Genomic DNA, 24,635 nt, shown 5'->3' with positions numbered 1-24,635 from the left:
CTCAAGGATTGAGACATGTCTAGTAATAGTTTCGAATATGATGGTAAATATTGGCTTCAGTACAATCTCCGCACTTGAGTCACGAAAGAAGTAAAAACGCTTTCAGATAACTAAAAATTGAAGTGTTTACGAGTTTAAAAGCACTAAAAAATTTGGTGAAATTTTTTAAATTTTCAGGAAACATTGGGAAGTTTTGTAAAGTTTCTATTACGTTCTACTTCTACTAAAAGTGCTTTTGAGCAAAAATAAGCACAGAAATAGCGCACAGCCCGAATCAGAACAACTACAGCCCATTGGGCTTACATGCTCTTGGCCGAGAAACACCAGCAAGACTACAGAACAACTTGAGTTAACTGAAGGAGAAGAATTCTAGTTGTAGCTAAGATGGAAGGAAAAGCTCAATTTTAAAGGCCATCAGCAAACACATATAACATCCACAACATTTTTCCTAAAAGCACTTCTAATAAAAGCTGAATTTTCCTAGCTTCTTCAAGTTCTATTCTAGCAAGGTGGTAATCACACTATCAAGTATATAACGGATCAACGTGACAAGAGCCACAAGTTCATTTCACTTGCTGCTAGCTTGAATGTGTCCTCCACTGACAATGCCTCCGGAAAATTATCACAAGCTCCGCCCACCTGACCAGCCCAGAACGAAAATAATTAATTAACTAACTAATGATCAATTGATCATTTGGCTTGCTAATGGAATTAACATGCAAGCTAAGTGCTCATATATGGATTCTTAGTCTACTTACTTGAGCATGGATCATGTACATGCAACGACATCGATCCGAGGAGATGTGAACAGATACTACATCCAGCTTATGCTTCTCCAGTATGTAAAACAAAGTAGTCGACATCCCTAGCTTCGGTGGTGAACAAACGCTGATCTGAGCATCGTTACCGGACATGTTCATGACAACGTTTGGGGAAAACCACGTCTGGAAGGAAGCAGGCGGTGGCGAAAGAGCAGCCGGCAATGCCAAGTTGATTGATGTTTGTGGACCCTGATGAAAATGATCAGCCAAAAACGCTTCCCTTGTATCACAAGTTAACTCTCTATATGATGCTGGCAATGCAGAAAATTTGTCAAGCCTTTGTGTTTGTGTTGTTTGGAGAATATGTTCAAGAGACTTGATGTATCTTATTGACTCATCAACAATGGTAGACTTATCTGCCTGCAAAATCATCGAAAAATAACATATATTAGCTTTGATCTTCTTTTTCTTCTTAATTCTGTAGTTCCCATTCCGGGATTTACTGCTCGAATGATTACTGAATCTTAATCAATAGTACTCCTTAACCTCTCTTAGAAACTAATTTAGAACATAACAGAGTACATTTTGAGCTAAATCAATAAATAGATTATGTTCAAATTAGTAACCCAAGTATAACATAAATATGGAGACCCTAAATTTAGACTTGCATTCGTAGTCAAATTCATTGCCGTAACTAGCATGTGATATTGTAAACTACTATAATCTTCGACGAGTATGATTCGAACTTAATGCAATGGAGCATTAGAATTTTCCTAATCAACTGATCCAACTCAAACCAGCAAACAAAAGTACCATGGTTCATCTAATAAAAGAACGCACCTTAGCTTAGCTACAAAGAGTAAGTTGGGTTTAGTGCTTGAAAGTCCCATAAATTAAGCTTTGAAAATATTTCATGATCTAATTAGTTAAACAAATTGGATTTGAATATGAATATTATTACCTTAGCCGGAAGATGAGGAAGCAAAGCATGAAGGCTAGAGAACATATTCCTCATCTTCTTCCTTCTTTCCCTCTCAGTCCAAGTGTGTACCCCATGATCCGATTCACCACCGGCGCGGCCGCCAGGCCCACCAGCCTTGTCACTGCTTTCTTTGATCTCCACCACCTCTTTCTTCTCCACTGGATTTGTAGGAGTGGGGCAACTAGAGCTCACATTTTCCAGCTTCAACAATTCATCACCACCACCACTGCAAGTTCTTGAATTGGGAAAAGCCCAGATAGATTTTTTCTCTAAACAAGACATGGGTAACCTATTTTGTCCGAATTAAATCTTTTTATACATATATATATATATATAGAGAGAGAGAGAGAGAGAGAGAGAGAGAGAGAGAGAGAGAAAAGATTTGGTTAAGAGCTTCAGTGGGACGTTTTCACAAACAGGAGGAAGGCGACGGAAGGTGGCGGGCTTTTGAGGACGTTATTTGGATGGGCGCTCTCTCTCTCTCTCTCTCTTTACGTACACAACAAAATACAATCATGAGACGAATGCCGTTATATGCCGTTTTTCGAAAACGATTTCTTAAGCCTCGGGGCCCTCCCCTATTCCGTTTACTCTTTCACCCTCATTCGCGCTTCTTATTACCCAATCACACCATCCCTCACTCTTAAATATTTTAACTTAGCGCAGGAGCAGTACGTAAATCTTGATCATTAGGCAATGGCGGATCAAGGATTATATATCGGGTGGTCATAATCAAGATACAATATGTACTAGTCGGGTGGTGGGTTGGGACATTGTTTCTATGTGCTTAGACAGTGTCTAGGCAGAGATTAAGCAGATTTAAGTAAATTTATTGTATATTATATAAATAAGTATCTATTTTTAATTAAAAAACTACATTTGTATCGAGAATTTGAAAACACAATTTTACTTAGGTTTATTATTTAACATATAACATAAAAAAACTATCATAATTTTTGCTTTAGTATTTTTGTGAATTTGATGGTATGAGATGAAAGTTTACGTGATTACGAGTTTGTAATACTTTATGGAATATTTTTCATGATGTTATATAGATTTATAGTGAATTTTAAAAGAAGTAATGGTGTCAAACATATGGTATAAAAAGTGTGGGTTGAGTAATGCACCATCCCTTTCTTAATTAGAATGATAGGTAGCACAACTTGATTTGAAAACGATTAAAAAAGGAAGAAAAAAAAAGGGGAGTTAGTCACCTGGGAAATGAAGAGAGAAAGTATTTCTTCTTCATTGGAACCAAGGTCCAAGAACATCAAAGTCATGGTGGTCTTTCTTCTTGATTCAAAACTTATGTTGCACAACATCTGCACAGCCATGGTGGTCTTCTCTCTTCAACCTACCCAGACTGTTGGGTTGTCCTCAGAGGTTCTCACAAGCGCTTCCTCGGACTTCCGGGCGGTCCCGAGACCACCCAGGTCCATACACGCATCCGCCTCTGCCACTAGGTGACCAAGAAAACGAAACTCTTAACGTGTATAAGTAGGCGTATGTAGCTACATTAGTTAGCTCAGACGTGCTATCTCTTATGCATTCAAGTTTAAAATCTCCCTCAAAGAAGGTACTGATTTAGAGAAAAATTGTTCTTCAAACATTTACCTTGTTTTAAACTTTTTATAGCTAGTACTTTGATATTGTCGAAAATGTATTGATGATATGTAGGTATGATTTATCTGCAACAATCATATCCACGTATTATTGATAAAAGATTGACAACGAATGCCTGTCCCATAACTAATAAACTCCAATTATGAATTTGGTTTTTCTTTTCATATAACGAATTGAACTTAGATCATGTAGGTCACCTTCTAAATGTGTGTTTATCAAACCATGGTCACTTTTGTTTGGCCCCAAAATAACCAAGTGTATAATGGCATGTTGGTAAATTGAATGAAGTTGGAGGGTGAATTGATTGTGAAATGCATTTAACGGCCGTTATGATATGCGTATCAAAAGAAAAGAAACATCTGAAACCGAAACGGGGGCAAAGGAAACGTTCATCATCTCCCTTGTCCTCGTTTCAATGGCCTTCATGTTGATACTTCAAAGTCACTGTATATAATTGAGATTTGATTTGGCAAGAATTTTACTATGCTCCGGTATATAGCATACACAAAATGAATGAAGTGCTGATGTGCGGCCAAAGATCTCGGTGCATACTAGAAGCGTTTATTTTGATCATGAACTACAGCAGTTGAGCCATCAATCTAAAGCTAGGAAAAGACCATGGCTTTATAAATACCAAGACTGGTACCAAGTATTTTTATACAAGTTAAGAAGCATCAACAGTAGAAATCCGACAGTCGAGTCAACTTGTTACACTTAGCAAATTACTAACAATTTATAACCTAATCAAAGTATATGAACGAGGACGATGATAGTCTCTTGCTTGGTTGAAGAAAAAGAACTGTATGAAAACAGGCTGCAATCTCATACATCAACATCCGATGAAGAGTTTTTCCCTGTCCGAATGGTATCTACTTTTGATTGTGGTTCACCGTCACTGAAGAGTTCCTTCACGGAGAAAGGAAATGATCTGCATTAGTTCTCAAAATTCTGATAAGTTACTTCTGAAATTCATGCTGGAGTTACCTTAGAGGATGAGGGGACACTGAAGAGTCTGTAGTGAGCTTGAACCGATGGTTCAAAACCAAATGTGGGTTCTGAAGTCGGGACATTTGCAACTGAGGGTATGACCATTGGTGGATTTGAGATCATGTATCCAGCGGATAAATTGAAAGCAGATTGCATTGAGTTCTCTCCACTTCCGTAAAAAGGGTTTATTCCTTTGCTGGATTTTGGGAATTTATTACTTCCTTCTTCAAAGCTTAATCCCATATGAGGCAACTGCATAGGCTGCATGGCTCCTGGTAAGCACATTGGATGCAAACTCAATCCATTTCTCATCGTTAACATCTGCAAGTGTAATCAGAAGCAAAGAGTACATCAGCGTTAACTCATGCACTAAACACAAGTCACACAACCTACTTAGCCATGGGGCACATGATGTCCCTCTTAAAGGCAACAGATAGAACGCCATAAATCATTCAGAGAACACCCAAATACTGTTACAGTCCAATTAATCAACTTTTCCCTCTTTAGATTTGATGATTTGCGTTGAAAATAAAATGGTGTATCGCCACAGAACATAGGTGTCACTATGTTCAGCTTGCAAGGTTAATGTTATCTGAGTTTGGCGCATGATGACCTTCATTCCTAAACCACATGGTAAGACCGAAAGACAAAGATGTCTAAGCCACGGAAATACAGCATACTTGATATAACGCCAGAACATGCATGAAAGACAAGCAGGTCCTACAGCTTTCAAGGCAGCCAAATTTGTCTGTCAGATTAGTTCAGTGGCTTCTACCATGAATCAAAGCAACACTTTTTGTTTGTCGAACGAGTATGCCAGAACAATGCTAAAATAACAATGCATACCATATGACACGTTATATAGGCTATCAATATTTTTTAAGGAAAACTAATGAAAAGGACTTGAAAACTTTGAATTTTAATGATAAGAACAAAATAAAGGGTAAAGTGAATAGTACCAGAATTGACTTTTTAGTGTAAAAATGTGGTTTTTTGTTAAAGTGAACAGTACCGGGTGCTTTTCGTTAAAGTTTCCTATTTTTTACTCAGAACTTTATGATTAACACTTTTTGAAGTCTACCATGTTTCCCCCAAAGCAAATGTTGGGCCATTTGCTGTTTGTTAAGAAGTACTGCAGCACAGTTTAGTCGGGCTTGTTCAGTCTGGCATGAATCAGCTTCACATAAATGCTTCACCAAGAGCAGTGTAGTATTTCGATAATTCTAAACTATTCAACAATTTCTATAATCTGATAAGTCATGTTTACTCAGTTCTGCTTCAGAGCCCAGTCTTAATGGTGCCGCATCTTATTGCCGGACCAAGCAGCAACAATAGCACTCAATAAAATACATTCTAAATTTGAATTTAGACAAACAGACCATCAGTGCATAGCTGAAGATTAATAATACTCAAGATGGCTAATCTTTGAAGGGATATCAAAAGCAAATGGTTTTAATGTCATCAGAATTCTATTCCGAAAACAGTGAAAACCATCTTACCTGTACTTGAAGCTGGAGCTGCTTCAAATACTCGATTGCTTCATCCAGCATCGAAGCCTTATCCGTCTAACAAAAGCACATGATCAAATTTCGCGTGTTATTAAGTAGCTAATCTCGCATAATCCTCGTCTCCTTATAAACAAAAAAGAACAAAAGACTAATACGATAATTTGAAAAATAAAGCACACAAAAGGCTGTAGAAACTTTTGGAAAAGAGTACCTTGTTAGAATTCGGAATCAGGTTCAGCAAAGCTTTCATCTTTTCGTTAATCCTACTCCTCCTCCTCTGTCAACCAATCAAATTTACAACCCAGAAATCAAAATCCCAATTTCTACATACTCGAATCGAAAACCTTCATACACAATGAAAAAAGATCCAACCTTTTCCGACATATTATGGACATCGGCAGCTCTGCTCCTCTTCGATGAACTCCGCGGAGGCGCTGAGTTCAATTGCACGTCCGGCGCCTCCTCCAGACCCTTCTAATTCCACCAAATCCCACAAAGATTTCAAATTTCTATGCAATTAAGGTTGAACAAACGGAAACAAACAGAATTAACACAACAAAAGTTCTCTTTTATTTTCTCTCTCTCTTTTTAGTGGTTCCTTCAAATTTTCCACCAAAGTTTCTCAGCAACCAAACAGAATTCAAAAGAAGAAAATGGGAAGTACCTCACTGTCACAGCTAAAGTCGCCGAGATCATTCTCAGACGAAATCCTCCTCCCATCAGGCCCCATACCTTCTTTCACCTCCGCCGTGAAGTAGCCACCGGAATCGGAGAAGTAGAACCCGGACGACGACTCCAACACACCAGCAGAGTTCGAATTTCCTCCCACTACTCGCTGGTCCGTGCCAGACCGGTCCACCAATTGAGCAAACCGGCCATGATCCTCATGCCTGGCCTCCGGAATCAAGAACTCGGACTGCGTCGCCGCCTGGAGTGGCAGCGGCACTGACGAATGCAGCAGGTGCATGTAAGTGGGCTTAAAGGGCATGCTAGAAGAGGCTGAGGAAGCGGAGGAGCCGTGACCGTGGAGGAGCTCGCTGATAATGTTCGAGATTTCTTCCGAGTCCGGCGCTGATCCGTACAGATCCGCCATAGCTGAAATTCGTAACCCTTCAGAACCCGAGAAAAAATCAAACAATTTCACAGAGCTGCCGCTGCTCAGCCGGAGACGGTGAGGTTTTTGTTTGTTGTTAGAATCGTTCCCAATTCGCCCTCGCTGCTCTGCCTCTCTCTCTCTCTCCTATGTCTTTCTCTCTCTTCTTATTCTGTGCTGTGCCTCCGTGATTGCCAATTTCCATGAAACTCTTTTAAAAGAAGGTTTAAACCTGTAAAGCTCACAATTTGATTACTCTCCCGCGCTAATTGTCAAATGCTCAGTCACATGTTGACGTCATCATCGCAGAAATTTCCATTTATTTTTTCATAAATTTGTGGAGTTTCCCATTATTTTATGTATATTGCAGACCGCCGCCCCTCGTTTTCTGTTATTTACCATATCGGATCATAGTTAAGCACAATTTTTTTAGTTGTTTCACTTTAGTTTTCAAACTTTAAAATCTCAATTTAAAAGGATGACAGTGAGGCCTAATCACAAAAATTAACATAAGTGATCACACATGATTCATGTTTAGTCTTGCGCTAGGGGCGCTTTGGCTTGTGTGTTGGGTAATGCTACAGTTAATTTATAAGTTTGAGCATTTTTCAATACTATCAACCATTGACGATTATGCCAATTGCATTAAACCATGAGGAAACATAATTATAAAAACAAGGGATGTAAAGATCATGGAATAGATCAATTCGCTTTTAAGCCGCTAGTTAGTTGTTCAAATCTATAGTCGAACTACATGAATAACTCTTCGGCTCGTAAGTCAATGTTGTTTCAAGTATGAAACAAACAGAACTAAACCTAATCAGTTGGTCTGAATTGGACAATATACCCCACCTCTAAACGTGACTACTTCTACAATTTTTATTTATTTTTATCAAACGATAGATTTTGTTAGATTAGTTACCAACGGGGTTTGAACTCATGTCGTCATGCAATGGTTCAACACATTTTCACCACTATGATAAATGGCCACTTGCAACTACTTCCATAATTGAAGCCGCTTACTTGGGAAATTTTTTTCAGTGTACCTGGAATATGGACACATACGCCGTATGTCATTATACAAATAGAGGGATACTTGAAAAACAAAAAAAAAACAAAAACTTAGAACTACTTGTATATTAACATATATCGTACAACCCATGTTCCGGGCATTTTGAAAAACCTCTCCTAACTTAGGACGCAAAATATTTGAAAGACCAAAGCGAAAATGCACCAAAAATTTTGGGGCCAAATTTGCAATAAACCCTAGAATATGTGCATTGTTCAACGTCCGAATAGGTTAAAGTCAAACACAACATGCACTCCTCCACCGTCTTATCCAACCAAAAACGTCACCTTTGCCTGTAGAATTTAATAAGGGGACACCAAAAGGTGCAACTCCCGAGGCTCCCTTCCTTTTCAGTGGCGTGTTCTTGCCTGCTACCTACAACCTCTGCATCACACGATTTCAAATCCCTTCTCTTTTTTCCCTAACAAGAAAAATTCACTAGGGTTTGCCAACACGCCCTAAAAAGTGACCTAAGAGAAACTCACAAGGAAAAAGGAAGGTAGAAAATTCAAGGGCACAAGAACATTCCCCACGTTTCTTGTTCTGCAATTTAATTGGATCCAAAGGTTCCCAACCACGATCAAACATCAACGTGATTATACCAGCATGTGAAATTGTGAATGATATCAACATCTTGATTCATGAACTTGATTAAAGCTTTGAGTTTTTCGAGGTTTTGCTCGATTGATGTGAAGTTCCATTATGATTTGCAATGAGTATGATACGTTAATCCAACCGGGTGTCAATCTAATTATAAACCTACTCATCATTACAAAGGGACCGGCAAAGCCAACAAGTTACAAGGGAACCAGCAAACCTAGTTCACAGCTACACTTCCACTATGCTTGGACCACATTAAGGCATGTTTGAGATTGCTTCTTGTACGGTTAAGGCACTTTCTGACAACTATAGCGCTTCTAACCACATCTAGCAAAAAACCTTAAAATCACTTCTTAGTCGTAAAAGCGTCTCCTAAAGTATTTACTATGTCACCTCCAAGTACTTTGTCAAGAAGCACTTGGTTTTGTAATGAAACTGGTCATGTTTATACTAAAAGCACTAATGAGCATAAGTGATTCCTACACAATTAGTCTCAAACACTTGGATTTTTAATAAAATTTGACACTAATACTGAAAACACTTAGACCAAAAGCACTTACAAGCAGAAGTGATTCCTAATAGTACAGTCTCAAACAAGCCCTTAGTTGTTTGCACGTAAGACCAAAAGATGAGCCTAATTAAGCAAAAATATCAAAATGGGAGCCTAGTAGTAAAGATTAAGATCCAAGACATGTCTGCATTGCATAGATTGAACAAATAAACCTTGAACAACCCTCTGCTGCAGCACCAAGGAATTGCAAAGTAAGTCGAAACAGAGAAACAAAAATCCTAGAACTAGTTACGTTTTCTATCAAGCCCTCCGAAAAGGAATTCGAGATCTTGAAACCTATAGGTATATCAAAGAACCAGCAGCAGAAACAGGATCAAACCATAACAAAAAAACATAGAAGCCTAATCATTCATTGATAAAATGAAAAGTCAGTATCAGTTTTGCTTTTCCAACTTCGAAATGTGATGCCTCCAATAAGAGGCCTGGTTTTAAATAAAATAAAAAATAATTAAGGTAATTTTCCGCTCGGCGCTTGAAGTAGTGCTTTGGACCAACTTCAACTCGACCAACACGGAAAGGTGAAAGCATCGAGGCATTGGGACTCAGTGAGCCCATATGTAGGCAGACTGATTCCATAAGCAACCCTCCTTACCTAATTTGAAGAAAAACTAGCCTGCAAAAACATTTGACGTCGTCGACCTCATGTTGCCAGGGCTGTAGTTTTACAGATGGGGCACAAATTCTTGTGCATCAGCCATTGTTTTATGCACTCGCTGTGGAAATCATGTCCGCATTCGAGCGTTCCAAGATCTTCTCCACCATTGTATTCCTCCTGCATATTAACAGTATATATAAATCAAGCATAGCAAAAACATGAAAATGTAACACAGATTGAGCATTATGCGGTCATTACCTGGCATACACAGCATGGCTCTGTATCTGCCGAAGATCCTACTGCAATATACTTCTTATGTTTCAAGCGCTTTGATATGGTTTCTTCACTTAATCCAGTGTTCACGTTTCCGATACGCTCTTCCAGAGCCAATAATTCCTACAATAATCAGATTTTTATGTCTCAATAATCTCATTTCTACCAATAGGGGAGCAGACTGTTATTGTATCTTTTGAGGAAGCGGAAGGTTGGGTGAATCAATTACCTCATAAGACATGTTATCAACATCAAGTCGCATGTCTCTATGTCGGTCGTGAATATCTGCCACCCCAAAAAGGACTGACTGATCAAGAATCATAACATCCTGACACAAAGAAGTACAAGCCAAATGTCAGACCACAATTCTAAAAAGAAAATTCTCACATCTGTTAACAGCCTTTAGTTATGATATTCTTATTTCTTAAACATGAAAACAGAAACATTGAGTCCCCAAATATATAAGGAAAGGATATATATGCCTTAAACTTCCAAAACCAGAATCCCGTATCGAGAATAAGGCATTTGTGCCTTATCAAGACAGATTCTTTTTCAAAACTGCGAGTATACTGAGGTGCTTCAATATAAGCAAATAAAATTCTAACCTCAAATCGCAAGCTCTCACCCCTTCGCATGAGACCCAGGACATTGCAAATCTGCTAAAGAGAGAAGAAAAACTTCATAAAGTTTAGATGAATATCTCTTTTTCCCATAACTAGCAAAATAATATAAATTTAGCAGCATTAGAGTAACAGAAAACTTGAATAACAAGAATTATGATGTAACCAGTTGAAGATGACAAATCACATAAACGGTTAGAAACATAAATGATTTAAAGGACTGAAAAATTTATCTTTTTTTTTGAACATTCATGATTGACTAAAAGGATAAAGTGATTGCATATCCCGTATCATTGTGGTCATAATTATATTCAGACATCTGATGGTATCACATCAATAGGTGATTACGCACAAATGTGGGTTCTCCCTGATATTCATCAAAATACTTTAAATAAAAGGTCGTACCCAGTGCACAAGACTCCCGCTTTACGCAGGGTCTGGGAGAGGTGAATGTCGGCTAGCCTTACCCCCATCTTATGGAGAGGCTGCTCCCAAGTCTCGAACCCGAGACCTACTGCTCATGGACGAAGGCACTTGCCATCGCACCAAGTGCGACCTCTCATCAAAATACTTTAAATAATGGGATAAAAAAAAATATTCTGAAAGAAAAACCTCAGCCAGAGAGAGTTCTACAACACACCTCAGATACCAGCCTGCTACTTCCTTCACCGCCTGCAGCAGCCAAAGTCCGTAATGAATATGGAAGTCCAAGTCCACCATCGCCATGTCTCTCCATCCAAGATGCTGACCTTGGGTGAGACCGATGATGACTTTGGTTACCAGTACCAGATGAACTCTCAACCTCTGGTGATGATGCAGGACCCGAATGCAGAGGCAAATAATTAGTGCCCTGACTCCCAGGCTCACTACCAGAACCAGAAAATAATGATCGGCGAACATATTCAGATAATCTTCGAGGAAATTGCGGATGAGAATTGTGAGGAGGAACCCACGTAGGTGCAGCTGCTGGATTAACACCTGAACTTGTGCCAGTCCGGGATGCTGAAGCAACATTACCAGGAATACTTGCATTTCCACCAGGCAAATTTCTGTTAGATGCACCTGCAGGATGCCGAGCTGAATTTCTCAATTCAGTTGCTGGTACGAAAATAGGATGATCCAAAATGTGTCTCGCCATGCTTCTTGAGCTCCCTTCCTCACGTGGTGGAGGCTGTGGAGCATCTCTGTCTCCATAAACCACAGAATTTGATAAGCTGCCAGTTCTTGAGCTAGACCCTCCACTCCATCTCAACGATTGCACATTTTGCGGCAAAGCAGGAACATGGATGACAACTGGCTGGTTCTGTGAACTCATATTATCTAGTGCTGGTGCTGGTCTCAGGTCCATATTATGATCAACTGGAAGAAGACTTGGTGAATGATTCGAAGAGGAAATACTAGAATGCCTAGCAGCCCTCCCTGTCAAGAACCTATTAGAGTGTATAGAATTTTGCTGATTTGAAGGGTTTATCCTCACACGGAAGTTCCTATGAGTGCTTTCTGAGCTTCTTCCAACATTTGAATCAGGAAGGCTGTCGGAAGTAAGTGCTCCCCCAACTACTCCAAGTCTTGAATTCCCCGGTTCTGATGGAGTAGATATGCTAAGGCTGCTGACTGCATTATAGTGAGCAGGAACAGAAGTCCTTCCACCACTGTCTGTATGCTGAAAGTAACTGCAACTTCCACTTAGAGAAGACTGCCCTATATTTCCCTCCATGGCCTTTCTTTTACAAGATACACGACGACCCTCCAATGAACTACCCGATCTGCCATCATTCTCTCCCATTAAAAATCCAGCACTTCCAGAAGGAAGCATAAAGGAATTAGAACTGCTAGGAGGGCGAATTTGCTCATTTTCAGAAACATTATACTTGAATGTGTTAGGACATTCCATTACTTGACTATTATCACCACCATGGCCCGCAAAACCTGCATTCAAGTTCAGATTCTGTGGGATTGCATCAGAACTGGAACTTTGTGTAAAAAAAGTATTCACATTGTTGTCCAGTGAAAGGTTATTAGTTGATTCATAGTGTCGCTCCTCTATTCTTGAAGCAGCTTCTACACAAGGATCCACTGAAGATGACCATCCAAGATCTGGTTTCCGCTCATCAGTACTTGCCTCACTCTGTGAGTTGCTAGAACTAGGTTCACCTAGGCACCATCTACTCAAGTGTTGTCGCTCCTGTCCCATAGAATTCACAAACCCAACATTCATATCACCGGGTGATTGTACATAGTCCAGAATCCTTTCTGCAGGATTCCGTGGATTCCGTGTGCTATTCCAGCAAATTTGCTGATCTAGAGCAGCATCGTTTGATGCACTTCCATGGTCAAAATCTAGGAATTCAGGCAAGGAACCAATAGTACCCCTCTGCCCTTGCATTAGGGCTGATATGAATCTTCTTGTAAAAGAAATGTAAAGAACTTGAAGAAATCTTCAGTATAAATAATACGTTATTTGTACTTTGGCAGACCTGACAAAACAAAGTAGAAGAAAGGTTATGAAGTTTGAATATCTTTAAAGTAAGTTATAGGTGCAAAATTATGCTATAAAAGTAAGAGCAACAACTTTTTTCTTCTCTTTTATAGGTGAAGCGCAAACTTTCCATACAGTTCAAATTGTTCTCGGACATTTATGTGTTCCATGTGTGAAACACTTCAATGCCTAACTGAAGGAAGAAGCTAGAGTGTGAGTTGCGTTGCCTACTGGCAATGCCTTTCTTCATGTTACTCTTTTTAACCCCTCACTTATGCTTCAACAAAATGTTTTAACTCTAAGCTCTTGGGTAGGTGTCGTGGGAGCACGGCGGGTGATAGTTGAATCAAAGACTAGTATCCGTATTTGCAATGACACCAGAACACCTACTTGACCAAATGGGTAGACACACGCTAAGCTTAGACTAGCGACAAGGTAATGAAAAATCACCCATGCTATCCTGGCCAGAAAGCAGGCGAACACCAAGATAAAATGTTCATTATCATGTTGCTGCAGTAAAAGAGTGGATGACTGAATGTGCAGCTATATCAGGTAAAACAAGCATCCTTCAATTCATACAAACACAAGCATTCCCACATATAAAAAACCCCAGCCAAACCAACTCCCACAGCTAAAGCAAAGAATGATCGAAAAACTAAACCCGCTCCTGAAACACTTCCGAGGCAATCAAATTCACATATATTAAGGTACCCACCAGCTGAAAACATGAGACTTTAAAGCACAACAACGCAGTACAATCGAAAGGTGCAAGCTTTCGGACAAGCAACTGACCACACACCCGGTACACAATGAATTATCATCTGTATAATCAAAGAATGACTTATTAAACCTATTTGTAAAAATTTAGAGATCGGTTCACCCACTGAAAAGGTCAAATATGGATGGCCAAAAACCTCGAAAGCCAAAATCTCATTCCAAATTCCAGAAGCAGATGATATCAAAAGTGATTCACATAATCAAACGACAAAGGGCAACCTAGAACAAACAGACATCAAATGTTAACAACACAGACGAACAAAAACCCAATAACAAAGTAAGAATCTTGGGTTTGTTAGGAAAAGTTACAACCTTTATATTTCCAGCTGCAGAGATTAAACACAAGAAGCACAAACAAGACCAAAACAAAACCCAGAATCCAAAAACCAAGTCTTTTCAAATCCAATCATATCAGCAACCGACCGATTGAAAACCCACAAAAGTTAACGCACAAAATCGAAAAACAAAACATACCCAGATGAAGAAACCGATCTATGAAAACAATCCGGAGCAGAAAATCGAAAGAACTGGCCCAGATAATCCGGGTGGGTGATGAAAAGACCTTTCTTTTGTTTATTTTTCTGGAGAAAAATATAAATAGGTGAGAAAAATGGAAAACAAAACCCACTGAGAGCAATGGGGGTTGGGAGGAAAGGGAGAGGCCTTGGCCCTTTGGGTGGATGGAATGAAGTTGAAAGGAGAAAAGGAGAGAAAGAAATAGAGATTAAAGAGGACAGTAATCTTTAATTTACGAAACAACCCACAGAGAGAGAGGAATGGTCATAGAGGGCAGTTTCCTAACAAAGAAATTGAAATTAATTGAATATTATAGAACATAATTAAATTAGATTAAAAACTAATTAACAACACCACCCACTAGGTGTTGGCGAGGAGGGTTCAAAGGGGTTAGGGGGATGTGTTGGAGTAGAGGGGGCCGCTTACCAAAATGGCTCACGCAGGTTGTCCTGATTTTTCCATTTTTTTTTGGGTTAAAAAACCTAAAACTTGGGCTAGGAGTTTTATTATAACACGTTTAGTTAACTGGAATGGAAAACTTCGTGAATTAGGAAAGAAGATATAAGAATTATAAACGTTGTGAATCGGGAAATAAGATATAAAACATATAATTATTTGCGCTTTTAATCAATTTGACGTATTTATCTTTTTTGAATCGGAAGAGTCATGAATTTAAATGTTTATTTTGTCAATATAAAAGCAAGGATATGGGCTCGTGTGAGTAGGAAACAAAAATTATATATTCTAGTTGTATTATTAGCTATGTTTGAATCTAAAGACGAATTCTAGAGAATGTTTGATATCCTGAAATTTGCTTGTCTTTTTTGTATGATAAAGAGAGAAAAAAATTGGGCCAAAAGAAAATGCCAATTTAGAGTTTTTATCAACAATTTGCTTGTGTAGGTAGAGATTTGATTTGGTAGTTTCATTCTTTCTTTCTAAATGCGAAGGTAAGCCATGAATGAAAGTGATACCTATTCTTGGTAAGTAAACTGTCTATAACATTTTCAAGTATTGCATTATGGATTGTAATTAGAAGATACATATTTTTTATTTATTTTATGTGTTACTAAACACATAACTCAATAATCAGAGTAATTGTAATATTAGTGTGTTGTAAACATGAGAAAAGTAAAGCAGCGAGGTTGTAAGTTTCAACTTGGTTAATTAAGAACATTCTTTATTACACTATCGACTTGAGTTCGAGTTCTCTTTTTTCAATATTATTTGTATAAAGAAAATACAATCGCAAAGTTAATAATATGAATCATTCGAATCTTATTTTTACTTTTAAGTAAATATGTAATCTCGCTCAGAAGAAAATAAAGAAAAGAAAGAGGAAATGGCTCCCAATTGCAAGCCCCACAAGTGACGCTTTCACGCCAAGCACCTGTTGTTGGCTGTTGCCTCGTCTCCTATCAATATTATCACATTTTATGTCCTCCTCTCTCTGCCTTTACATTTTCTTGAGGAGCCCTTTCTGAATTCTGACTTTGTGAACCTTTAAGCTCTGTTCGAGTTGTGAGTCGTGACACCTCACACCACCCCCCAAACGTTCAATGACGAGATACGAGAATGATTTGAACTCGACGCAGGAAATTAAAGTAAAAACACTTTGTTTGTAATTTTACTAATTTAAAAAAAAAATAGAGAACTCACGTGAGTACACGTGGCATGCAGCATGCTACGATACAATGGACCAGGATCCTCTCCTGAGCTAAGGATGAGGATCCTCCTCATCAAGGGGTTTGGGCCGTTGAATGAAAATCCAACGGCTACAAACAGGATGATCCCTTTACAGTTATAATCCAACGGCCTAAATCCCTTGATGAGGAGGATCCTCATCCTTAGCTCAGGAGAGGATCCTGGTCCCGATACAATGGGGTCTCATATGTTTGTTTGATTTGTTTAGATTTTGCTCACCTTCCTAAAGATATGGCTTTTTGTGCTTTTGCAATACAAATTTTGACTGACTATTTGGGGACAATCTGTTTCTTATCTCTCACGGTTGGTGGAAGGAAAAAAAAAACTCAAAAAAGGAAAAACAAAAATCAGTGTTTTGGGTAAGAGGCAATAATGGTGCACCCAAATTGAGTTTTACCATAAGTTATGGGTCATCTAATTATTCTGTCGGTTCAATTTTAGGGTCAAATCAAATGGGTAGATAGCTGATTTGGTGCTTGATCAATGTCAAGACAGGAAGTGCTGGTTCAAACTGCTTATGTAGATTTTTCTTTTTTGTTAAATTTTTATTAAAAATTCAAAAACTTTTTATTAAAATTTCTACAGCCCATAAATGATTTTAAGTTTTTGTCTAATGTATAAATGCTTTCAGTTGTATATAAAAAAAAAACATTTTTAACCTTTCCATGAGTAGTCTCAAACTAATCTAAAGGTCTTCCACAATGACAAAAGTTAGTTTGATTCTTATATATAGAAATTAAGCACCTTGAATTTGTGGCACCTTGAGTTTGATCTCTATAAAATTATTGTAATAGTGGCACGAGTTGATAAATTTGAGCACAATCTATTAATTGTGAGACATGTCTATTTGCGTATCCTCAAAATTACTCAAAATTACTGGTCAATTTTATGAATTTGATTCCTATAAAATTGTAATTATAACTCAATTTTCGTGTCTATTATAGAACACCAGAGTTATTTGGTAAAATAGGTACATGTAGAATCAATTATCTTTTTTAATAAAAAATAGAACTAGATAGACATTAAATTGTGTTATATATATGACCCTAATGCGTCTTGAGTGATCTCAGATTTGTATCCTTTTTTATTGAAAATTTGTAATCAGTTATATTCGTCCATATTAATTTATCTTTTTTGTTGCCTTTTATCTTTAAGATACACTAGGAGGGATGACTTTTTAGTGTGCCGAGAACACGTTTCGCTACACCAAATATCATAATACAAGTAGTCTAACCACTTATATATGACACTTGATATATTAGTTTGTGTTTTCGGCACATTAAAAAATAGGAAAACTAATGAAAAGAGCTTGAAAACTTTGAGTTTTAATGATAAGGACAAAATAAAGGGTAAAGTGAATAGTACCAGGATTGACTTTTTAGTGTAAAAATGTGGTTTTTCGTTAAAGTGAACAGTACTATGTGCTTTTCGTTAAAGTTCCCTTAAAAAATAGGAGTCTTTGTATTGATGTATGTGCATTGTAAAACTTAGCTGAAGAAAGAGGTGTGAAAACAAAGACCAATAAATGTCCCAATTAAGTATCCAAGCAAGGTTCTCTCTTTCTTCCCATAACTTGTTCTTTTATAAATCCTTCTCGCCTACCGTTCATATCTCAATCGTGGGCCTCTTCTCCTTTCTTTTCTTACGTTTGTTTTGGTTCTATTTGTTCTTTTGTTTTTCTATTCTCCTCTTCTCTCTTGCCCGTTCAAAGGTGGTTGCTTCGGCTTTGCTTTTTATCTTGCTCATACGGTTTTTGTATTTTAATTTGAGGCCACGAAAACAAGCTAAAGCTCCACCTCCATGTCGTTTCTATTTTTAATTTTTTATGAACATCGAAAACACAAGTCACGTAATGTGTCATTTCACGCGTTATGATAAAAGTGAATGATATAACTGATGTGTTAATAAAAAACAGATTCACACGTCAAATCTTAAGTAGAATAGTAATGCTCATGTGTCTGTGTTCATGATATACAAAAGTAGTAGCTCGCCCATTTGAACTTGCTTATGTAACCAAACCCATCATTAATTATTAATAATATATATCTTAATTTACTAATGGGATAAGATTGACGATTCCTCCGCCAAGGAGAATATTAGAAATTTTTGGTGCTTTTGAGATGGGAGAAAACTTGGAAAAGGCTAAAAACCCTAGGTACACGCCAAGGGGCTTTGGCTTAGTCCAGAAGAATATTTTTGAATAGTCTATAATAATATAATTAGGCTTCAATTATGCATCAAAATTCAAGCACAAACCTTAATGACTTGTGCAATTTCACATTTGCAATAAACAAAATTTGCTTCAAGTTAGTGGAGTGATGAGGTGAGATTCAAGTTGTGGTGGTTGTTGGCAAGTATGCATATATAGGAACTAAAATTTGCAATTAATCACTTAAATCTTTCTTGCTTCAGTTTCTTGAGAGGTATGTGGCATACCAGATAAAGTTTAGTAGGGCTGCTGTATTAAGTCTTATTCAGACAACTCTTTTGCTGGTAGGACTAAATTATAAGGGGATTTAATAGTTTTGTGACACGTCCATTATGAATGACTTGGTTGATGTGCAAAACCAAAGGTTATACTAATTTCCTCGAAGATGTGTTTTTGTTTTGTACTATATATTATTCTAAATTACGGAAAGGAGATGAACTTAAGTGTAAAGGAACAAGCACATTATCCTAGCTAATTGACTTAACTTACATTTGATTAACGGTATGGTTGGGAAATCAAATTTATGCCTAGGGAACAAAACCCATGATCCCTAGGGTTTGCAAATAACACAATTTCATCAGCTGGTGTGGGCATATGGGCAAAGGTGGGAATCGAATGTGGGATAATGATATTACACATGGAAGAAAGCTCTTTATATCTTTTTCCCTAATTTTTGTATATGAACACATGAAAGAGAGGCCAACTGGTGGGAGCTGTTTTAATAAGTACTTTTTGAATAAGTGCTTTTGAGCTGAGGGAGCAGGATTGCCACATAGCAAGGAAATGAGTTTCTGATACAATTCAATTTCCTCAAGACAAGATGATGAAATGTGGCACGAAAAGTACACACAGATTGCACATTTGTAAAAACCGAAGCAATGGCATTAAAGTCTAAACCAAATAATTTGGCTAAGGAGAGAGCATGCCAGTGCTTTTGTGGTTGATGGGGAACTGACATATCTGAAAAATATCAAAATAAAAAAAAATAAAAAGATTAGAGATGAATCAGCATTCCACAGAGTCCACTTGCAAAATTTTGGGTCAGAAGCAATCACCAAAATTGACTTGTGAGGGCTAATTAACAAATGCAACTTCCTCCCAATACAATTTGAATGAATCCAGATTAATTTATGGTACCAATTTGTCAGCTTTTAACTTGCACAACTCATATAGTCTGGACTCCTAACTAAAGTTGATCAGTAATGAATGCATTTACCAAACAACTCTATTTTTTTTATTTAACTGTAGCTGAACCGAGATCTATATATTGACATTACGGTAGCAAATTTTCATCGTCTTCAATTTTGATAAAACTGTACATATAAAACAAATAACATTTTTACTCAAGGTCAAAGACTCAAAGCCTCACGTGCCCAACGAGATTGAGGGATTTGGCCAATTGATCTCTGATGTCTAAATCAGTTTCTCTATAGAGTTTAGGGCTTAATTGTGTAGTAAAAGCTTACCAAAGATTGGTGAAGATATGATATTAATAGAGCTAGGGTTGGCCACATGTGTAGGGCTTTGCCCTGACATGTGACTGCATTCGATTGGTCTAAGGGAGTTTGACGATGTTGTAGTCAGTTGCTCAAGCCTCCTGAAATATAGGACTGCGTGTTAAAATCTTGTAGGCTTTGTCAATTTAATAAGGATTATTTTTTGCTTCACGTACACAATATCAACTATCAGTATGCCAATTTATGTTTTTGATGTGATTATACGATTGTCGACACGAGCGTCCAAATGCATCTCCTTCCGACTACACTTTAGCGGAATCTTTCTTAAAATATCTGATATGGCTCCAACATTATCAAAAACACGTGTTAGTTGTAAAAGAGACTCGTTCAAAGTATATAAAGAAAAGACAATAGTAAATTTCAATAATTTCCACATGGGTAAACAGAAATTGGGGAAGAGAAGAAGGGAAGGCACTTGCGAATTGAAAGGAAAAACAAAGTAGACATGTACGAGGCCACGGTTGATTTGACTGTTGGATAACACAATCCCCGATCTGTTTGACTTTCGAGTATCATTTGTAATGGGGAGAAGAGAAATTTGCCCCAATTTTATGGGAAATTAAAACAAAAACATATTCGCCCAGCTACTGCAGCACTGTCTCAACGCCATATGTGACTCCAATTGTCACGCCTCCGATATCGCTTTAACCAAATTAACTACAAATTTATACTGGAACACGGGAGAATATTTACAGCCTTCTGTGAATTTCTGTTTATAAGTATTTTTATTAAAAGTAAATTGAAGTTTTTATTCAAACTCCAAATGCATTTTTAGGTCACAGCTAAAAGCTCTTTGAAAATCTTTTGCCAAACATTTTGTCACGAAGATAACAATTTTTCTTTGGTGCAGATCGCATTGTGCCAAAGTTTTTCTGGCCGTCCGACATCATCCAAGGGCTAAGATGCATCACCTGGTAACATGTTGTTCCTAATCTAATTGCAAAGTTGGGAATTATGAATAAGATGACACAAAAGGCAAGCAGAACGTAAAATCTCAAAAGTTTTGAATTGTCCAGCAAGTTTCTGGCCGAATTTTGACGAATCGGCCATGCATGTCGCTTTCTGGTTCGTTTTGAAGGCAATCGAGAAAAAAACCGAGTTGTGCATTTTTCAGCGAGGCGGTTTCTGGATAATCGGCACAAAACCACCATGTACCAGTGAGATTGTCTCACTCTCATTTACAAATTCAGATTGTGGTTTTCTCATTAAATAAATTTTCGATAGATGTTTTTCGTTAACAGAGTGGGAGAAAAGCAAGATCAAGATCTTCTGGTTGAAAAATTGTTTGATTTGGAATTCATCTTAATTTGCAATTTAATGGAAGGTAATGTGGGTGTTGCTCTTGATCTTAGAGAAGGAGTGTTGATTCTCAAAGTTCCAAAGTTCGCTTTGATGACAAGCGAAAGTCTTTCATTGAAAGATGACAAACTTTATGTTGCTCTCAATGCTCATCACGCTCTCTCCTCTACCAGGTGTGTTTTATCACTCATTTGTTATTTTGAAATTTTGATACGCAATTGTTTAATTTTGCTGAATTGAAAAACTCAGTTGTTTGTTTTTGATGGAATTAAATTACTTTATCATTTTCATGCTATGAAATGGGGCAAAAGAAGGGAGATGGGGGACGGGGGAATCGTTATATCAAGGAGTTAGCTCTTTCTAATTGCTCTAAGTGGGAAGAAAGTAGCCTACTTGTAGTTGACAACTAATCTTGGGGTCTTGATTCTTTCTTTCTGCATTGTGTGGGTTTAGAGAGTAAGATTTCTACTATTGCAGTCTGACGGCCAAGCCTTATGCGTAACTCGACTCGCATAATCAATTATCATCATTTCATTAAAAAAAAAAGAAGGGAGCATGAGAGAGAAGTGTGAAAATTATCAAAGATAAAATGTATTTTCGTAACTTACACTACACATATAGAAAGTAAATGATGTCATATTTTACATATATTAATTTTTATCTCTCTATGAAATGTTTAAAAAGTATTGTCTCAATATGAACTTAAGTATTAAAAATATACTCTCTAAGTGTAATTTTTCTCATCTAAAACCAGCCCAAAATGTCAATCAATCAAATTAAAATCCCTAAACTTTGAAATTTAAGAATTATAATTAAATAAAAACTGACTTAATTAATTGGATATCCCGAAGGACAACTGAAGTAAGAGATACAAGACAAAGTAGTGTGATGAAAAACCCAGAAATGTCTCATTTGAACATTTTAGTAATACATATCCATGTGTGGATACAAGACAAAATAGTGTGATGAAGAACATCCAAACTTATTTAGGGTTCATCTGAACATACTTAGCGTAGTCATTCTAGCAGGCCGCTTAATTAGAAGAACGGCAGCCATTGCTGGTTGGGTGTCCCATAGTATGGATACAAAATGATCTGTCGCAGATACACATCGCTGTTTTTCACATCCATAACCAATTCAGCATTAGGGTTTAAAATGGAACCGTCTGTCTTGAACACCCAGCGCTGGTCGCCCCTTTTTAATTCACATTTGAGGATGATGATTACATTTGATGAGTTGTGACCATTGGATGTCACACATAGGGTGCGATCGCTATTTACTCGGATAGTGCCTTCACTATAGAGTGCCCATTGTTGTTGATTCTTGCTGGGCACACAATACTCCATCCATACTCGACTCTTATCGTCGTTGGCAGTAAGGCACATGTCATTATACCCAATTATGGAAGTCACTGTGGGTTCCACATCATCTGCCACTCTCCAACCTTGCTTAGGTGAATGGCTATTGGTAGCTATAGTTAGGGTGGTACCCTGCGTAGCTTCATGGGCAGTGAGAACGAGCCCCGAGCGACGATGTGTGATTGTGCCGTCGGTAGATAATGCCCACTTAGTTGCTTCCGGAACAGCCGTAGTACAGTTGTATATCATGACATAATTTTTAGGGCTAGAAGTACTATATGCAGTCATGCATTTTTCCATTGACCGGATCGTCTCATCTGGTTGGAATGTCCACTTCTGATTGCGCTGTTGCCCACATGGCCAAATTTGGACTAGATTCCCGTCGTTGTCGAGACCATTCTTCACGTCAATACACAATCCTTCTAGACCGCTTATGCGTGTTGTGCGGTTTTGTACCGCACATATTTCACTGTCAATTTCCTTGCCCATCACAACGTTAACAGGCATTTTGATTATGTTGGGAAAGGTCACAGCATAGCAGTTGTAGAATAAGAATGCGACACCGGCCATGATGCTTGAACTAACACTGTCTACAAGGAAAAGATTGTTGTTGGTAGAGCGAAGTTGAATGGACTTACTGAAGACTCCGTTAAGTGCATGTTGAGTCTCCCAAGAGATAGCCAACCAATGGTTCTCCAAGCTCAGCATTGCAGGGTCTGGTATAAAGTTAGCTTTGGAACTTATACTGTTGCGAACTCGCTGCTCAATGACCCTGAACCTTGCTGCTTCAAAGACCGTTTGAATGATCACAAGTAGTGACACTGCAGCCTCTTCCGACTCTTGATTCCACAAGCTGGTGATGGCGTTATGTAGTGGAGTGAGTCCCAATGGGATTTTGTCCCTGGATTTCTCTGCGGCTTTCTCAAGGTCAATGTAGTTGCTTGTGAATGGAAGAAAAAACCCTCTGGTATCGTTGAATAAAATGTCCAAAGCTTCATCAGGGGCGTCAGCAAGAAAGTAAGGTCTAGCTGCACGTGCGCGATAAGCCACAACAGAAGCATTCACCACGTCAATTGCCACGGTTATGGTGTTGTTGCCATTGTTAGAGAGATCAACCAAGAGGAAGCGTTGTGAGTCCGGCACAGATGGGTTCAGGACAGGTATATCATATATTGCGGTCGCTCCATTTGTGAGTTGGGCTCGCAGTGCTTTTATGAACGTGTTGTACGAGTTGCTTGTAGCTCCACTTGTGGAGAATGAGATGTTGCACTCGGTGCCACAGAGAAAGAGGCTAAATGCGAGAGTAATGTATATTGCTAACACTCTCGTCATTCTGCTATATATGTAGACACGTAGTAGTGTATTTCTGTTGGTGATCAGCAAGGTAATATGTGTCTGATTTTATAGTTGGTTCAGATAGTATTTTTCGCATTTGCAAAATGTGTTGGATACAATAAAGTAAATGAGTGATAAAGCGAGCAGTTGGAGGTGGCAGTTGTAAAGAAAAATTAGTACCTACTTCTTGTTGGAAGTTATGCATTAACCAGACCTTAAAGTCTTGGAGCCTTTAAATGGAATTGGGCCTAACACTAAGCCCAATGAATTAAGTATTGGGTTCATAGAGAGAGGAACAGAGGGCAGTTTCCTAATAAAGAGATTGTAATAAATCGCTAGGTGTTGGGGAGGAGGATTCAACAACAATGCTTAGCTACTTAAGGATGAATATGAATTTCTATTCAAAATATTTTGTGTTTGAATCACAAAGTTTTGTGTTTATGCTGAACAGTTCATATTATAAATTATTCTGTAAATATTATCTCTAAAAAAAATCAATTAAAATTAAAGTCGTTTAGTCAATCTATTATAGCAAATACATAGATGATTTGTAATACTTTTACTAATTCTATCATCCTTATACAATTCGATTACTAAATGATCTTAGTTTTAATTGATTTTTTTTGTAGAGACTATCTTTATATGGTGATTTATACGATGAACGATTTAGATCATAAATATAAAATTCAATGAATTGGCAACGAACAATTTTGAGTAAAAATTCATACTCATCTTTTGAGTAACCAAATATTATTCAGG

At 37.9% G+C, this 24,635-nt stretch overlaps 4 protein-coding genes across 7 annotated transcripts; all 4 read right to left on the bottom strand.

Annotated features, from left to right (window-relative positions):
• Positions 1 to 380: 380 nt before the first annotated feature.
• Positions 381 to 2,461, bottom strand: LOC126633080 (transcription factor bHLH95-like). Its single transcript, XM_050303631.1, has 3 exons — positions 1,723 to 2,461; positions 759 to 1,181; positions 381 to 639 (listed from the first exon to the last, which is right to left on the bottom strand). Exons 1-3 carry the CDS (start codon positions 2,023 to 2,025, stop codon positions 541 to 543), a joined length of 825 nt encoding a protein of 274 aa, XP_050159588.1. The 5' UTR covers positions 2,026 to 2,461; the 3' UTR covers positions 381 to 540.
• A 1,505-nt stretch (positions 2,462 to 3,966) lies between these two features.
• LOC126633079 (transcription factor SPATULA-like) lies at positions 3,967 to 7,171 on the bottom strand. Of its 3 annotated transcripts, none has more exons than XM_050303630.1 (6): positions 6,526 to 7,171; positions 6,234 to 6,335; positions 6,073 to 6,138; positions 5,853 to 5,918; positions 4,351 to 4,674; positions 3,967 to 4,261 (listed from the first exon to the last, which is right to left on the bottom strand). In XM_050303630.1, exons 1-6 carry the CDS (start codon positions 6,952 to 6,954, stop codon positions 4,259 to 4,261), a joined length of 990 nt encoding a protein of 329 aa, XP_050159587.1. In that variant the 5' UTR covers positions 6,955 to 7,171; the 3' UTR covers positions 3,967 to 4,258. The 3 variants fall into 3 exon arrangements, with proteins under 3 accessions (XP_050159587.1, XP_050159584.1, XP_050159586.1); XM_050303627.1 differs by having other exon boundaries at positions 3,967 to 4,272; positions 6,526 to 7,170; XM_050303629.1 differs by having other exon boundaries at positions 3,967 to 4,272; positions 6,234 to 6,332; positions 6,526 to 7,170.
• Positions 7,172 to 9,515: 2,344 nt separating this feature from the next.
• LOC126633076 (probable E3 ubiquitin-protein ligase RHG1A) lies at positions 9,516 to 14,659 on the bottom strand. Of its 2 annotated transcripts, none has more exons than XM_050303625.1 (6): positions 14,413 to 14,659; positions 11,323 to 13,159; positions 10,668 to 10,718; positions 10,292 to 10,390; positions 10,048 to 10,185; positions 9,516 to 9,966 (listed from the first exon to the last, which is right to left on the bottom strand). In XM_050303625.1, the coding sequence occupies exons 2-6, from the start codon at positions 13,066 to 13,068 to the stop codon at positions 9,835 to 9,837; spliced, it is 2,166 nt and encodes a 721-aa protein (XP_050159582.1). In that variant the 5' UTR covers positions 13,069 to 13,159; positions 14,413 to 14,659; the 3' UTR covers positions 9,516 to 9,834. The 2 variants fall into 2 exon arrangements, with proteins under 2 accessions (XP_050159582.1, XP_050159581.1); XM_050303624.1 differs by having other exon boundaries at positions 10,668 to 10,721; positions 14,413 to 14,658.
• A 7,410-nt stretch (positions 14,660 to 22,069) lies between these two features.
• On the bottom strand, positions 22,070 to 23,928 carry LOC126633064 (ribosome-inactivating protein SNAIf-like). Its single transcript, XM_050303616.1, has one exon. The coding sequence runs from the start codon at positions 23,871 to 23,873 to the stop codon at positions 22,221 to 22,223; it is 1,653 nt and encodes a 550-aa protein (XP_050159573.1). The 5' UTR covers positions 23,874 to 23,928; the 3' UTR covers positions 22,070 to 22,220.
• Positions 23,929 to 24,635: the final 707 nt, after the last annotated feature.

The sequence above is a fragment of the Malus sylvestris genome, chromosome 8 (genome assembly GCF_916048215.2).
Source record: "Malus sylvestris chromosome 8, drMalSylv7.2, whole genome shotgun sequence".
NCBI classification, from domain to species: Eukaryota; Viridiplantae; Streptophyta; class Magnoliopsida; order Rosales; family Rosaceae; genus Malus; species Malus sylvestris.
The sequence above is the reverse complement of the archived record's forward strand: the minus strand, read 5'-3'. Positions and strand labels throughout refer to the sequence as shown.

Excerpts from the sequence above, each read along its gene's own strand:
- LOC126633076 (XM_050303624.1), bottom strand. The coding sequence starts at position 13,068 with ATGCAAGGGCAGAGGGGTACTATTGGTTCCTTGCCTGAATTCCTAGAT. Across the intron at positions 10,722-11,322 it reads GTAGCAGGCTGGTATCTGAG|CAGATTTGCAATGTCCTGGG; the intron begins GTGTGTTGTAGA and ends TTCTCTCTTTAG. Across the intron at positions 10,186-10,291 it reads TTGATAACATGTCTTATGAG|GAATTATTGGCTCTGGAAGA; the intron begins GTAATTGATTCA and ends TGATTATTGTAG.
- LOC126633079 (XM_050303627.1), bottom strand. The coding sequence starts at position 6,954 with ATGGCGGATCTGTACGGATCAGCGCCGGACTCGGAAGAAATCTCGAAC. Across the intron at positions 6,336-6,525 it reads ACTTTAGCTGTGACAGTGAG|AAGGGTCTGGAGGAGGCGCC; the intron begins GTACTTCCCATT and ends TGGTGGAATTAG. Across the intron at positions 5,919-6,072 it reads TGATTCCGAATTCTAACAAG|ACGGATAAGGCTTCGATGCT; the intron begins GTACTCTTTTCC and ends TGCTTTTGTTAG.
- LOC126633080 (XM_050303631.1), bottom strand. The coding sequence starts at position 2,025 with ATGTCTTGTTTAGAGAAAAAATCTATCTGGGCTTTTCCCAATTCAAGA. Across the intron at positions 1,182-1,722 it reads TTCCTCATCTTCCGGCTAAG|GCAGATAAGTCTACCATTGT; the intron begins GTAATAATATTC and ends ATGATTTTGCAG. Across the intron at positions 640-758 it reads TGTACATGATCCATGCTCAA|GTGGGCGGAGCTTGTGATAA; the intron begins GTAAGTAGACTA and ends TGGGCTGGTCAG.
- LOC126633064 (XM_050303616.1), bottom strand. The coding sequence starts at position 23,873 with ATGACGAGAGTGTTAGCAATATACATTACTCTCGCATTTAGCCTCTTT.